The sequence below is a fragment of the Microcaecilia unicolor genome, chromosome 4 (genome assembly GCF_901765095.1).
Source record: "Microcaecilia unicolor chromosome 4, aMicUni1.1, whole genome shotgun sequence".
Classification (NCBI taxonomy): Eukaryota; Metazoa; Chordata; class Amphibia; order Gymnophiona; family Siphonopidae; genus Microcaecilia; species Microcaecilia unicolor.
Window position 1 is genome coordinate 290911479 of NC_044034.1, and position 15894 is coordinate 290927372.

Here is a 15894-nt window from a genome sequence, read left to right on the forward strand (position 1 = left end):
TGCAACATGCGGCTCTATATCGGCATTTCTTTTTAGTTCTCAGAACTGCTGCAGGCAGGAGCTGTGGGTTTGAGGCAGGGAGGGGATAGAACAGGTTGTGGGGTATGGGGGATCCAGTAGAGACAAAAGAAAATGCAGCTGTGGCCGGGAGGGAAGGAGAGACACTGGATTTCAGATGGGGAGAAAGAGAGGGACATGCCAAGGCTGCCATGGGGCCCCTGGAAGTGCGAGTCCCTGTGCGACCTTCCCTGCCTGAGACGGCCCTAGTGCTTTTATTACTAAAAATCCATTTGCAGGGTGCTGCTGAATCTATTTTTTTTTTTTTTTTTTTTTGGGGGGGGGGGGGGGGGGGGGCTTGTGCTGCTCTTGTGTTTAGAGCACCACAGTTGTATTTTTCTGCTCTTGGCTGCAGGGTGGCACCATAGGCATCTGGCTGCCCAGAAGAGATGCTAAACAGCCCCTGCTGCCTTCCCTAGCTCTGTCCCCTTAGACCAGTGGTCTCCACCTGGTCCTTAGGATGCTCGCAGCCAGTCAAGATGCACACAATGAATATGAATGAGATAAATCTACATGCACTATTTTTAATGCATTTCACTCTGGATATCCTGAAAACCTGACTGGCTGGGTGTTAATCAGCACTGGGTCGATAACTTCTCTCTTAGACCATTCCATTCTGTGCACCTACAGGAGTGCCTTTAGACATGGAATATACGTTGAAGCCCCTAATTAAAATGGCCAGGAATACAGGTGGGGAGCCCAGCGATAATAAACAGACAGCTCATCTAGACTGCCCAGTTTAGTTCCAGTACAATGCCATACTGGCTTCCCTCGCCATACTGGTTAAGGAAATACTGCTTATCCCAGGCTTTCTTGAATTACTGTTCTGTCTCACCCCCTCTCTTAGGAGCCCATTTGTTTAGAATTTTAACTTTAGCGTTGTCCCTTTGCTACATGTAGAAAGGTCACAGTTTGTCAGGATGAAATTTGGCTGCAGTTTCTGCCCTAACACACAGGACTGTAATAGGAACTCGTGCCTCTACAAATGCCCCTTTTCAATATGCCCTGTCCATTGGGCTGGGCTGCTTATAAAGGGTGGATGAGAGAGCCCTGGTTTGCTCTGACTCATGTTGGTCTAGGAGCCCTCCAAACCTTTTAAAGGGAGAAGGGTGCTGAAAGCCAGTGCTGTGGTGGCTAGGGACTGCCCAGGCTTTGTTTCCTGTTATCTTTTGTACGTGTACCCATAGGTGCAAACTCTCAAATGATTGGCTCAACACAACACAAATTAAGCCTCCCTGGCAAAATTTATTTTATTATTTATTTAGATTTTGTTCACACCTTTTTCAGTAGTAGCTCAAGGTGAGTTACATTCAGGTACACTGGATGTTTCTCTGTCCCAGGAAGGCTCACAATCTAAGTTTGTACCTGAGGCAATGGAGGGTTAAGACTTGGCAAATGAAGGCAGTTGCTCATTATTAGGGATGCTTGGCACCCACTTGCGCACTCGGAGCAGGCTCTTTTACATGAACCTCTGGCCATGACTTTCACGTAGGGAAACGTTCACAGGCTGTTCAGCAAGGGGCTGTCAAACACAAGTACATCAGACACTAAGGGGTCTGTATTCAAAGAGATTGAACTGTCTAGAAACAGCTTTTGGCCAGTTAAATAGCTTATTCAGGGCTGATTGGTCATATTCAGCAGCACTGTTGAAAATATCCAGTTAGTGGCCAATGTGAAACCAGATATTTTGGGGGCATTCCAGGGGGCAGAGTCAACTTGGCCTGTAAAGTACTGATATTCAGCACTGGCCAAGGTAACCAGATAAATAGGACTTACTTTTATCGGTCCTTCTTTTTTTTTATTCGATTTACAATAGACAGTTAAGTGCTGAATATTGCACTTAACCAGCTGTGTTTTCACTGACTCGGAAAATCCAGAAATTCAGTGCTGGAGCCTGGACATAGCCCAATGTGGAATTTGAGGATAATACCAACGATAGTCAGCTGGATGTCGGGTCCCAAGTGTTGTCTCCCTACAGGGATCTACAGGCGACAACTGTGGACACTCTTATTTGTTCCCTTTCTTCTTCCATATTGCCTGTAGAACTTGTAGAGAACACTGTTAAATGCTGTAATGAACCAATATGAGTGCAAAAGCAAAGAGTAGGAGATAGACACATTTTCCTAATAAGAAGCCTAGAGGTCCTTGGGTCATTTCAGGACAGACCTCAACTGCCCTCAATATTTGAAAATTCTGCATACTTCATTTTTGTAATTTTCTTGGTCAGAATACCTCATCATAAGGACCGACTCCTCCACAAGCATGAAGTCCTCCCCTCCCCCCCCCCCCCCCCCCCCACACACACACACACTATTTCCTTCATCTCATCACGGTCCACCTTGTCCAGCTCATAGCTGATATCTCTTCTGGCCACTGGAGGAAGACCCCCTTCCACAGGTAGGGCTTGGAGATCCCCCATCTGCTCAAGTATTTAATGTTTTGAGTTGGGGGATGGGAAATGGAGAGTAGGGCAGGGACGGTTGTGAGGCAGAGCAAAACTATGCGCACCCCCCCCCCCCCCCATACACACACACAAAAAACCCACCAAATTGAAAGTCTGGCTGTTCCATTGGTCATTTAGTGACTTCCTCATACAGTTTTTAAATCCTCCTGCTGGTGCACACAGCTCTACATTTAACCACTTCTTGTTTATCCTCCCTAATAGTGGTAAAGGGAGGGCAGTGGGGTAAGGGAGAATTGGAGCAGGGCTGACTAAGGAAAGAGCTGAATTGCTCCTCTGTTTAGATGGGGGAATCACTGGCCCTGCATACTGCTTTCCTTTAACACAAAACTTCACCACTGGAACCACCTGTTTTGTAGCTGCTGAGCATATTGTAAGGGGAGTTAGTTACATATGTACTCCTGGAGTTAAGGGCTGTGCTATTGTACTGGCTAGGTAATGACCTTTGTGCTCCTTGGGGAGGTGAGGGGGGAGATCTTTCATCTAGCTAACGTGTAACACAGGAGACACTGAGGCTTATTTTCAAAGCACTTAGCCTCCCAAAGTTCCATAGAAACATATGGAACTTAGCCTCCCAAAGTGCTTTGAAAATATGCCTCACTGTCAACCAGGCCACATGTTGAACCCTAAGACTACATTTTTCCACTCGCCCCCCTGAGGGAAGGGTTAAGGATGTGGGGGCCATCAGTGCAGCAGTTCACTGGGCATGAATTTCAGAATAAATAGGAGCTAGAAGCAGTTCTCACCACAGGTATTGGAAGGGAGTGTATGCAAAGCAGTGTATTTACCTACAGTATTGAATGCCTCCCCCACATACAGATGACAATGCTATAACTGTACCTGCTCCACACCCTCTGCATCAACGATAGCGGTTAGTTATCTTTCAGTTGTTGAACTACACAACCAAAATTGCTAACTGATGTTGATAAAGAGTGTTTTGGTAAGCCTGGCTGTCCCTACCTATAGCACACATTTCATATCTGCTCTGAGTTTGCTTTCACAAGATGTTGCTGCTTCTCTTACACCCTTAGCTGAGAAGTGTAGCAAAATTTACCTGCTGCCAATGATACTAGAGAATGTGGGGAAAACCCTGCCACCTTGAGCACTCGTATCTCTAACCTGGGCATGACTTGTCTTCACCCATGTCATGTGATGAAAAGGGTGTTTGTTTGTTTTTTTCTTTTCAATTGTAAATTTTGATGCTTTTCAACAGTATAACACAAATGTATACAAGATATTGTAAACATGGAAAAATACAAACTATAAATACAGAAAAAAACAGTATCACACATCAAAATAGACTAGTTATAATTTTGAATGTTTGTCTGCTTCCCCCCCCCCCCCCCCTCCCAGTTGCCTCCCTGCCTGGATTTGCTGCTGCTCGCACCACACAGGGAACACATTCACTTTTGAACCAAAAAAATTGGCCTTGTTAATATGAGTACCAAGCCTGTCCATTTCTGAACAAAAGACCAGTAGGGACCATAAGGGAATACTATCCCGTGAGGCTTCAAAGAAGGCTGAGAGGTTCAGGCTGTCAGTTGAAACCCAAAAGGATCTGATGGCCCTTCCCTTCTCCACTCTCCTTTATAGACCTTAAATGATGGATATTAAGCACCTCATTAGATACCTGTGGTGTTACCAGCGAGTTCCAAAATCTCCCTTGTATACTTTTTAAATGGCTCATAAAGGGACAAAAACCGAAGTCTTAAACCTATATATTTCTGGTTCTCCGAAGCCTCCAGTTCATTATAAAATTCAAATTTATTCTTTTGTTGCAGCAGAGTTGAGGCCTGGATAGTTGTCTGACTTGAAGAAATAGCCAAGCCCCCACCTCCTCCAGCCTCTTATGAAATTCCAGCTTGGTTATCACTTGTTTAGAAAAATAACAGTTGAGAACTTGAACCCTTGATAATTCAGTCCAAGTTGCCACCCTCCAAACATTACAGCCAAGGACCTACCTTGGAAAGGAAAGAGAACAGGAGAGGGTGTGGGTGGTTCTATAGCTGAACTTAGATGTCTGAATTTGTTGCTCCTTCATTTTGAGATCTTGGTACACTTACCAGTAACACTGTGCCTGCCATGATGTGACATCCTGGCTCCTGGGATCTTGCCTGCAAAATAATGCAACTTCTGCCTTCTGATTTCTGTCTCTGGTTTATTTTTTTGTATGGTGTGTTTTTCTGTCCTGGAATTTGGTGGCACATTCTTTGCTGCTTTCTTAATCAGTTTATCAGCTTCAAAAGGGGTAGCCATGTTAATCTGGTGGTTACAACATTGACAGAGGCTGGTAGCACCTTTATAGACTTAATCAATTTATTGAAACATTTGAACTTTAAAGAACCAGAGAACACCCGATAAAGTGTGGTCCTCAAAAGCTCACGCCTTGATAAATTGGTTAGTATGTAAGGTGTCACCTGCTTCTTTCAATTTTCTAATCTGGGTATGAGCACCACTTACCACCAATAGTAAGGAAAACAGGGCTGGGTAATTCCAGTCCTATAACAAAGACCTTCCAGGGAGAGGCTGCAAAGTACAGACAAAAAAAAAAATAATAATCTACACACTATAAACCATGCCTGCCTTAGCATCTGCTCTAGACCATGTCCTAAGAGTGGGTATGTGACCTCCTACCAGCAAATGGGGAGACAGAGACAAATTACAAAGTGGTTATACGTCGGTGTTGTGAAGCCCTGCACACTCCAGTATTTATCGGTCTCCTCAGCAGGGGCGTAGCTAGGTGGGGGCATGGGCCCCCACAGATTAGTCTGGGCCCCCGCCACTTTCGACCCCCCCCCCCCCCCCCCCCCCCCGCCGCTGCAAGGTACCTTTGCTGGCGGGGGTCCCCAACCCCGCCAGCCTTAGTCTTCTTCAGCGCCGGTCTCCGACACGTTCGCTCACTTCACTGATCTGTGCTGCGAGTCCTCCTGACGTCCAGCAAGTCCTGCACGTTCCTCTAAGTGGGAATGTGCAGGATGTCGGGGACTTACAGCACAGATCAGTGAAGTGAGCGAATGCACCGGAGACTGGCACTGAAGAAGACTAAGGCTGGTGGAGGTTGGGGACCCCCACCAGCAAAGGTACCATGCAGTGGGGAGGAGGGGTCAAAAGTGGCGGGGAAGTCTGCGGCTGGGGGAGGTGGACTAAAATGCCCCCCCCCTAACCACCTTGGGCTCTGGAACCCCCTCCCGCCGAGGTCTGGCTACGCCCCTGTTCCTCAGTAGATGGTTGGTAGGTGCTGTGGGCTCTGCATTGCTTTTGCTTAAAAGAAAAAAAAAAATGGGGAGCAACAAATTGAGGCTTTTTTTTGGGGGGGGGGAGAAAGAAAACCCTACTAAATTTTCTACTATTTGTTTACAACTAAAAAATAAATAAATAGCACTCGGGAACGGGAAACTGAGCTCAGGCTCCTGGGACCTTCCCTTCTTAGCAAGGCTTTGCTGCTGCTTCAACCTCGTTAACTTCCTGACCATTGTCTGTGAGGGAGTTGTGTTTATGTAGGTTCCCCTCCCTGACCTTTGTTTCAGGATCTGCCTCTGCCCCCTTTCCCCTCTTGACAGGGGATCCTCCAGGCAGCCCTGTAGGGCCCTGGGCTCCGCTTCAGTTTTGGTGTGAAAAGGGACAGCAAAAAAAAGGTCTGGTACTGCTAGATGCACAGTTGACACGGGGGCACGCTAGTAACTGTTATGACTTGTTTCCTGCCCTTTTTTTGGCATGGCAGTTTTGGTTGTGAAAGCGTGACGCTGCGCAGCCTGTCAGGCATACCGTGTGCTTGCAGTGGATCTGTGTTGGGCGTGTAGTGAAGCCTCCGCTGGGGACCCATTGCACAGGGAGATCTCTGTGGCTTTGGCACTGGAGGACAGGGAGCACGTGGGGGAATCTGGTCACGCCCCCATGGAGGCGGATGTCTTGCTAAGTGGTACGAGTGTGCTTTCATTGGGCCAAAAACCTTCCAGAGCTCTGGGTGAGGCAGTAAAGGACCTGGCCAGTCTGGAGATGGGCACGGCTTTCTTGTCCGATCTCCTTTATGATCTGGTCCGAGCCTCAGCTAAGAATCTGGCGCTCACCTTGTTTGTCTCCACCAGTGGGCTGTGGGCTGCAGATGTGGCATCCAAAGTCTGCCTCAGCCAGTTGTTGTTTCATGAAGCCTCCCTTTTTGGTGAAGACCTTGAAGCTGGTCAGGGACTTGGGTAAGTCCAAGGTTCCCCGGTTGCTGGAGCTTCATTCTCGTTCCACCTCTCGTGGGGCAGCCTACGGTTGGTCCTAGGACATTTTGGTATTCCCTGTTTTCCCATTTTTCCGGCTGCTTCCAAGGGCCAGGGTTGGGATTGATCTCGGGCCTTTCAAGGGGGGAGCCAAGGTGGCCGCAACAGAGGCAGTGGAACCTTGGGAGCTCCCTGTGTTGCCCAGTGAAGGTTTGTGGGTCTACTCTCTGGCACCTCCTACTGGGGGCCACTTGCAAGCTTTTTACCAGAGGTGGACCTACATTACATCTGACCGCTGGATCCTAGACCTGTTGTGTCGGTTTTCTTCTGGAGTTTCGTCATCCTCTGTGGAAACAGTTTCTGCATTCTCCATGTGGCTCACCGGTGAAAGTAGATCCGTTCAGGAGTAGGAGTCGTTGTGCTAGTTGCCTAACCCCTGGTAAGCCTTTCCTCAGCTGAGAGGTGCCCAGCTCTACCACCAGCTGCCTTTCAGGTGCTGTGGAGGACTTGCAGCTCATCTGCATATCCTTACAGCCTTCTCCGGGGTGACACCCAGGTCCACTCCGATCCACTCAGGGCCTCTGCTCTAGGTGCCACGCGCCTAATGGCGCGCGGGGCATTTTTTCTCTTTACATCTAATCTTCTTCCCAGTTGCTAAAGTACCTCAGTCGTTTATGGCCCCTATTCACATTCTCTTCCTAGCCCTGTCCCTTCCTAATCTTTTCCCTCAACCCCTACCTCTCTCCGCTACAGGAACTCACTGCCCATCCATCGACTTCATTACCTCACCTTCTCTCCTACCCTCTTCCTCCCTCTTGGCTTTTAATCTCCGTCTCTTTCTTCCCTCCATTTTGCCTTCCCCATTCCACCTAAATACCTCTCGCCTTCGTGGCCACACCTCTCCTACTCTCCTCCGCTCTTTTACTCCTTCTCTTACTCTCAGCCGGTGACATCAATCCCAATCCTGACCCTCCTCACCAACTATTATCCCAACTCTACAGATCTCACCGCAACCTCTCTAATCTCATCTCTATTCCTCTTCTCTGCCCTTCTCTTGCGCCCTATGGAATGCCCGCTCTATCTGTAACAAACTCCCCTATATCCAGGACCTCTTTATCTCACGTCACCTCCATCTGCTCGCCATAACAGAAACCTGGCTCTGCTCTGATGACTCTGCTTCAGTCGCAGCCCTCTGCCATGGTGGTTATCTTTTTTCACATACTCCTCGCCCTGCTGGTCGCGGGGGCGGTGTTGGACTACTTCTCTCTCCCTCCTCCAGATTTCAACCCCTTCTTCCACCTCAATCTCACTGTTTTTCCTCCTTTGAAGTCCACTCTATCCGCCTTTTCTCTCCTCTGCCTCTTCGAATAGCGGTCATTTATCGTCCCCGTGATAAGTCCCTTTCATCCTTTCTCAGTGACTTTGATGCCTGGCTTGCCTTCTTCCATGATCCTTCCTCCCCCTCTCTCATCCTTGGTGACTTTAATGTTCCTGCTAATGATCCTTCTAACTCTTATATTTCCAAGTTACTCGCTTTAACATCCTCCTTTAATCTCCAACTATGCTCCACCTCCCCCACTCATCAAAATGGTCACTGTCTTGATCTTATCTTCTCCTCTAACTGTTCACCCTCTAGTTTCCTTGCCTCTGATCTTCCCCTCTCTGATCACCATCTTATAACTTTCACACTTAAATCTCCTCCCTCCCAGTCCCGTCTTATCTAATTTATCTAGGAATCTTCATGGTATTGACCCTTCATCTCTATCCTCCCATTTTTCAAACCTCCTCTTGACTGTGGCACCATCCACGTCTGTCAACGAGGCTGTTTCTTCTTACAACAACATTTTTTCATCTGCCTTAGACACTCCTTTGATGACCCACCCTATAAGGCGTACAAACCCCAACCTTGGCTGACTTCTAATATCCGCTACCTACGTTCCTGTACCTGCTCCGCCGAACGCCTCTGGCGGAAATCTTGGGCCCTTGCTGATTTCTTACACTTCAAGTTCATACTGACCTCCTTCCAATCTGCTCTTTTACGTGCCAAACAGGATTCATATATCCAACTGACTAACTCTCTTGGCTCTAACCCTCGACTTCTCTTCACCACATTGAACTCTCTCCTCAAGGTGCCCCTCCCCCCAACTCCCCCTTCATTATCTCCTCAGACCCTTGCTGAATTCTTTCACGACAAGGTTCAAAAGATAAACCTTGCATTCTCTACCTCGCCACCTCTCCCTCCACTAATCTGTTCCCCTCTCTCTCCTTCCCTTTCCTCCTTTCCTGAAGTTGCTATTGAGGAAACTACACTTCTCCTTTCTTCCTCAAAATGTACCACCTGTCTATTAGATTGTAAGCTCTTTGAGCAGGGACTGTCTTTCTTCTATGTTTGTGCAGCGCTGCATATGCCTTGTAGCGCTATAGAAATGCTAAATAGTAGTAGTAATCCCATTCCCACCCACCTTCTTAATGCCATCTCTCCTGCTCTTATTCCTTTTATCTGTCACATTCTCAACCTCTCACTTTCCACTGCGACTGTCCCTGCTGCCTTTAAACATGCTGTGGTCACACCTCTCCTTAAGAAGCCTTCACTCGACCCTACTTGTCCCTCTAATTACCGACCCATCTCCCTCCTTCCATTTCTCTCCAAATTACTTGAGCGTGCTGTTCACCGCCGCTGCCTTGATTTTCTCTCCTCACATGCTATTCTTGACCCACTACAATCTGGTTTTCGCCCTCTCCACTCAACCGAAACTGCGCTTACTAAAGTCTCCAATGACCTATTACTGGCTAAATCCAGAGGTCAATATTCCATCCTCATTCTTCTTGATCTTTCCGCTGCTTTTGACACTGTCGATCACAGCATACTTCTCGATACCCTGTCCTCACTTGGATTCCAGGGCTCTGTCCTTTCCTGGTTCTCTTCCTACCTCTCCCTCCGCACCTTTAGTGTTCACTCTGGTGGATCCTCTTCTACTTCTATCCCTCTACCTGTCTGCGTACCTCAGGGTTCTGTTCTTGGTCCCCTCCTCTTTTCTATCTACACTTCTTCCCTTGGTTCATTAATCTCATCCCATGGCTTTTCCTACCATCTCTATGCTGATGACGCCCAAATCTACCTTTCTACCCCTGATATCTCACCTTGCATCCAAACCAAAGTTTCAGCGTGCTTGTCTGACATTGCTGTCTGGATGTCTCAACGCCACCTGAAATTAAATGACCAAAACCGAGCTTCTCATTTTTCCCCCCAAACCCACCTCCCCACTCCCCCCGTTTTCTATTTCTGTTGATGGCTCTCTCATTCTCCCTGTCTCCTCAGCTCAAAACCTTGGGGTCATCTTTGACTCTTCTCTCTCATTCTCTGCTCATATCCAGGAGATCGCCAAGACCTGTCGTTTCTTTCTTTACAACATCCGTAAAATCCGCCCCTTTCTTTCTGAGCACTCTACCAAAACCCTCATCCACACCCTTGTCACCTCTCGCTCTACTGCAATCTGCTTCTTGCTGGCCTCCCACTTAGTCACTTCTCCCCTCTCCAATCGGTTCAAAACTCTGCTGCCCGTCTTGTCTTCCGCCAGGGTCACTTTACTCATACTACCCCTCTCCTCAAGTCGCTTCACTGGCTCCCTATCCGTTTTCGCATCCTGTTCAAACTTCTTCTACTAACCTATAAATGTACTCATTCTGCTGCTCCCCAGTATCTCTCCACACTTGTCCTTCCCTACACCCCTTCCCGTGCACTCCGCTCCATGGATAAATCCTTCTTATCTGTTTCCTTCTCCACTACTACCAACTCCAGACTTCGCGCCTTCTGTCTCGCTGCACCCTACGCCTGGAATAAACTTCCTGAGCCCCTACATCTTGCCCCATCCTTGGCCACCTTTAAATCTAGAATGAAAGCCCACCTCTTTAACATTGCTTTTGACTCGTAACTACTCGCCTCTACCTACCCTCCTCTCTTCCTTCCTGTACACATTAATTGATTTGATTTGCTTACTTTATTTTTGTCTATTAGATTGTAAGCTTTTTGAGCAGGGACTGTCTTTCTTCTATGTTTGTGCAGCGCTGCGTACGCCTTGTAGCGCTATAGAAATGCTAAATAGTAGTAGTAGTAGTTGCTCGAGTTGTGGACCATAGTTCTGGTGCTGACACACAAGAAGGGTTCTGGACAGTATTCCTCCCATTTTGTCATTCCAAAAAAAGGAAGGCTCCTTTCGTCCTATTCTGTACCTCCGGGGAGGGGGGGGGGGGGGTGAACAGAGCTCTCCAAGTCTCCTTCTGGATGGGAGACTGCGGTCTGTGATTGTGGCGTGCACAAAAGCAAGTTTCTCACGGCCTTGGACCATTTTTTTTAAGGCTTACCTCCACATTCCCATCCATCCGGATCACCACAAGTTCTTGCGGTTTGCAATTTTTGGCCATCATTACCAGTTCTGGGCGCTGCCATTCAGCTTGGTCATGGCACCAGGACGTTCACCAAGGTGATGGTAGTGAATGATGGTGGCTCATTTGGATGATTAGTTGATCCAGGCAAAGTTGCTCGGAGAGTCTTCGAGTCACGGCCCAAGTAGTATCTCTTTGCAGCATCTCAGCTGAGCAGTCAACATGGCCAAGAGTCACCTTCAACCCACATAGTCCTTGGGTGTGTGGCTTGATACTGCATTGGGCAAGGTCTTCTGCCTTGAGCATCGATGCTGAAGCTTGAAGTGTGGGGGCTGGTGGGTTGTTGTCTGCCGTCTACATGGAGCATTCTGCAGGTGTGTGGTTCCATGGCAGTGACTGTCAAGGTGGTTCCATGGGCATGGGCCTACATGCACCCTTTACAGTGGTACCTGCTCTCCCTCTGGTCTCCGATTTCTGTCTGGTGATGTGCAGGCTCTCCTTCCCTTGTCCATGGAACAGCCTATCTTGGTGGCTGGACCTGGTGCGTCTGTTGACCGGGATGTCGAGGTAACGGCATGGGTTCTGGTGACAACAGGTGCAAGCTTTCTCGACTGGGGTGTGCACTGTCTCTGCTGGTTGGCCCATGGGGGGCTGGTGGTTGGAGGAGGAGGATTCATGGTCCCATCATTTGGCTAGAGACTAGGCCCATCTGTTTAGCCCTGGAGGCCTTTCAGCCCCTTCTGGAAAACAAGGTGGTCGGAGTTCTACCTTGTAGCGGTAGTGTCCATCCACCTTTGGCAGTTCACGTACGCTACCACTACAAGGTGGTAGCGTAGGTGAACTGCCAGGGGTGCAGCAGGAGCAGGGACCTGGCACCTAAGGCATCCCAGTTGCTGTCCTGGGTGGAGTCTCAGCTCAGCACAAGGTCTTGAATGTGCAGGCAGATTCTCTGTCGGAACCCCCTTGATCTGGGGGAATGGTTCCTCTGAGGAGGCCTTCCACTCTCTGGCCCTCCTCCGGTGGGGGGTGCCAATCATGGACCTCATGCCTACTGCTTGGATGCCAAGGCACCATGATTCTTCAGTCGCCAGAAGGAGCCAATGTCTGAAGGCATTGGTGCCCTAGTCCAACCATGGTTATGGAACAGACTGCTGTATATTTCCTCAGTTGCCCCTGGTGGCCCATGTTGTGCATTGGATAGAGGCTCACAAAGGTCTGGTGGTGCTAATAATAGCTCCAGATTGTCCTCGCCACACATGGTACAGGTACCTGGTGTGCCTGTTGATCTGTCAGCTTCTCCTGTTCTCTCTGGAAGTTCCTCTGCTCTATCGAGGCCCAGTGGCCATGCCAGACACAGCTCGTGCAGTTGCACAGCAGAGGTTGCTGCTACGTTGCTGGCCTACATCAGTCTGGTGCATTTTTGAGAATTAGTGCTCGGACTTCAGCGTTCTCCCTCGGCAGTCCTCTGTTGCAGACATTTTGCAGTTCCTGCAAGATGGTCTGCAAAAAAAAGCTTGGCCCTGTCGTCGAAAGTGCAGTTGGCATTTCTAGTGATCTGGGGGCCAGTCCAGGGCTGTTCCCTCAGTCCACCTGATATCCATTTCTTGTATGGAGTTCTGTGGCTTATGCCCAATAGTGCAACATTGCATTTGATCATTTAGTCTTGGCCGTGTTGCTGCGTTCTCCCTTTGAGCCATTGCAGTTAGTGACCTTGAAAGATATTTTCCCTTAAAGGTGGTTTTTCTTGGTGGCCATTACCTCGGCTCAGAGGGTATTGGAGATTCAGGCCCTCTTGTGTTGGGAGCCTTTTCTCTTGTTTCTTTGAGAGCATGGTGCTGTTCCCTGTTTTGCAGTTTGACAAAGGTGATCTTGCCTTTTCATGACATCACGACCATTTCCCTCCCTGTGTTTCTAGGCGGGAGGCTGGAACAGATCTGTTGACTGGATGTGCGCAGGGCACTCCACTGTTCTTGTATTGGACAGTGGAGTTTTGGCATTTGGATCGGCTCATTGTGCGGGTCCATGCAAGGGTCAGGCAGCTTCCAAGGCGACTTTATCTTGATAGCTTCGGGAAGCGATCTCTGCCTATTTACTTGGAGTCTGCATGCACACTCCACTTGTGGCAGGTGACCTTGTGGGCGGAACTCGCTTTGGTTCTGGTTTCAGATATTTTCTGAGCAACTACCTGGTTGTCTCTGCATGCCTTTATCAAGCACTATCGCCTGGGTGTCCTTTGGGGCAGTGGTTCTGGAGTGGAAGTTTGTTTGTTTGTTTATTTATTTATTGCATTTGTATCCCACATTTTCCCACCTATTTGCAGGCTCAGTGTGGCTTACAGAGTTTTGTTATGACATGGTGCTATCCTCGTTACCGCTTTGGTACTTCCCACTCATAGGCATGGTCTGAAGCCGATGCTAAAGAAGGATAAATTAGATCTTGCCTGCTAATTTACTTTCCTTTAGTCATTCCAGACCATGCCCAGTCTCTCCTTTTTAAATCTGTTTTTTTAGTTGCACTGTCAATGCAGGATATACCGCTAGAAGAGTAGGAGGTGGAAGCCAACTGGCTTCTGCTGTACTGGATGATATGTGAAGGAATCAATTAAAAAAAAAAAAAAAAAAAAAGAGAGAGGATACGCTATTAGGACAAGTTCTGTTCCCCAGGATGTTTCCTTCAGTCATGTGGCTGCTGATTCTGGTTCCCATGTGGCAAGTTGGGGGATCTGTTCTACCTCTGTTTCTGTCAGTTGTTTTGTCAATAGAAATACTGGAGGGTGCAGGGCTTTGCAGTATCAAGTATAACCACTTTGCAGTTTTCGTCTTCCCCCATCTGCTGGTAGATCACATATCCACTCATACGGCATGGTTTGGAATGACTAAAGGAAATCAAATTTGCAGGTAAATCCTTCTATTTTCTTAAAGGCCCTACTAATGCTATGTTAATCCAGCATATTAGTTGGAAAGTTTTCTTTTGATTCTTGAGACAGCACTCGGGGTAAATTCCTGGTTACCTTGGGGGGCAGCCATGTCGAAAGCTTAAGAAATCACATGACATAGGCCTTTTATCTGTTGCTCAGTCATTCTGTATATTTTGTTTCCTTCAGGAATGTTTCCCAGACTGTGTATGTGAGGATGCCTTCAACAATACTTATGCCTGTGTTCGTACACTTGGTGCCACAGACCTGCAGTACTGTGAATTTGCTGATGCTGAGGTAAGACCAGAGCCTTCCACAGTGGAAGACGGCTGAATGTGTGGTGTCAATAGTGAGGGACTAAAAGCAGTAGCCAAGCAGAATGATCTCTCTAGAATATAGCCACACAGTTTGGGGACAGTGGCAATGTAGCGATTCCAATGCTGGGGATGAATACCTGTGTCGCACCAGGATCATTGTCTTGCAGACCCTGCATTCTCAAAATAAGGATTTTGATGGGCCTGGACTTCTTGATATGTTACTACAATCTTGCAGAGGCAGCCTTGATTGGTTAAGAGGGTATGCATTTGCATATCGGCAGAAGAGAAAGCTGATGCGTTCTTTGCAACAGTTGAAGGGAGAGAATATGGTTTTCAAGTGTACAAAATAAATCATTCTGCAATCAGCTGTGCACTGTGGCCACAAGTGTATACTTCAAGCTATTTCTTTAACGCGTGAGCCAACTTCAGCTGTCCAACCAGATCTCCTTTTGTTTCTCTGCATAGTCATTTGTGGAGGTTTACAACATGACTTCTGACCCCCATCAACTGGTCAACATCGTGAAGCAAGTGAGCCCGGATCTGCTGGAGAAGATGAACCAACGGCTGATAAAACTACAGGCCTGTGCTGCAGCCTCCTGTCAATCACCCAGCCGCTGAGATCACGGCTGTTCTACTGACCTTCACACAACCTTCAGCTTTTCGTTTGTCAAAATGCTTCTAATAAACCCACACAGAACCTTCCAGGACATGAAAGCCCACAGACTAAAACTTGTTTGTACTTCTTCTATAATAAAAGGACTCTACATTCTTTAGTCCCCCTTTTTCTTGTGTATGTTTTGGGTTAATTGTTGGTGTGAGATGAGGGTTAGGAGACATGAGCTCTGTTATAAATTGGGCTGAGGCTTAATGGATCTTGTTTGCAATTCTGGGCAGTCATTGTGGACAGATGTTGTTGACCCACCAGAACCACACTTTAATGGAGCTACTTCTAGTCTAGGTTGCTTAGTATCATTGCAGTGTCTGTAAGATTGCAGGATTGTTTAATTACAAATCACATCTCTAACATTTTAGGGTCATGGATTTGATTATACTGCCTTTTTGTGGTACAGCCAAAGCTGTTTACATTTATTAGATGCTGGTATGTGCAGGACAGTTTGCAAAGTCTTCCCTGCATCAGATGTACAATTTGCACAAGATTGGAGTCTTTCCATGTTGCATCATTCAATGCTTCTGGTACCATTAGTGGCACTTGTCATCTTGGGCAGGGTTCTCATCCCAGTCTTAGGACATAACCAGCCAGTCAGGCTTTCAGGATACCTATGCCAAATATGTTCGAGAGAGGTCTGCACGAGGTAGTGCATAAAAATTTATTTCAAGATTAACTGTGGATATCCTGAAAAGCAGTTGGACTTGGTGTGTCCCCAAGGACTGGGATGAGAACTTCTGCTCTGAAGTGATTTGATACATGGCATGTTTTCACCAGTCCATGTGGGGAATCTCTTCCTCTAGAGAGGTTAGTAATCTGTTTCCTCCATAGCCCGAGGGGCTGTCCTTGTGTGGCGTATTGTGCAGAGGGTTAAAAGATTTCCTGTGGAG

The 15894-nt window shown here is 47.7% G+C and overlaps 1 protein-coding gene across 1 annotated transcript in view; it reads left to right on the forward strand.

The window, feature by feature from the left end:
• Positions 1-15110, forward strand: part of GNS (glucosamine (N-acetyl)-6-sulfatase) — a 57935-nt gene extending 42825 nt beyond the window's left edge. Inside the window, exons 12-13 of the mRNA XM_030201678.1 lie at positions 14210-14317; positions 14803-15110. Of these exons, the coding sequence (XP_030057538.1) occupies positions 14210-14317; positions 14803-14955 (261 nt within the window). The 3' untranslated portion in view covers positions 14956-15110. The remainder of the gene's footprint in view (positions 1-14209; positions 14318-14802) is intronic.
• Positions 15111-15894: the final 784 nt, after the last annotated feature.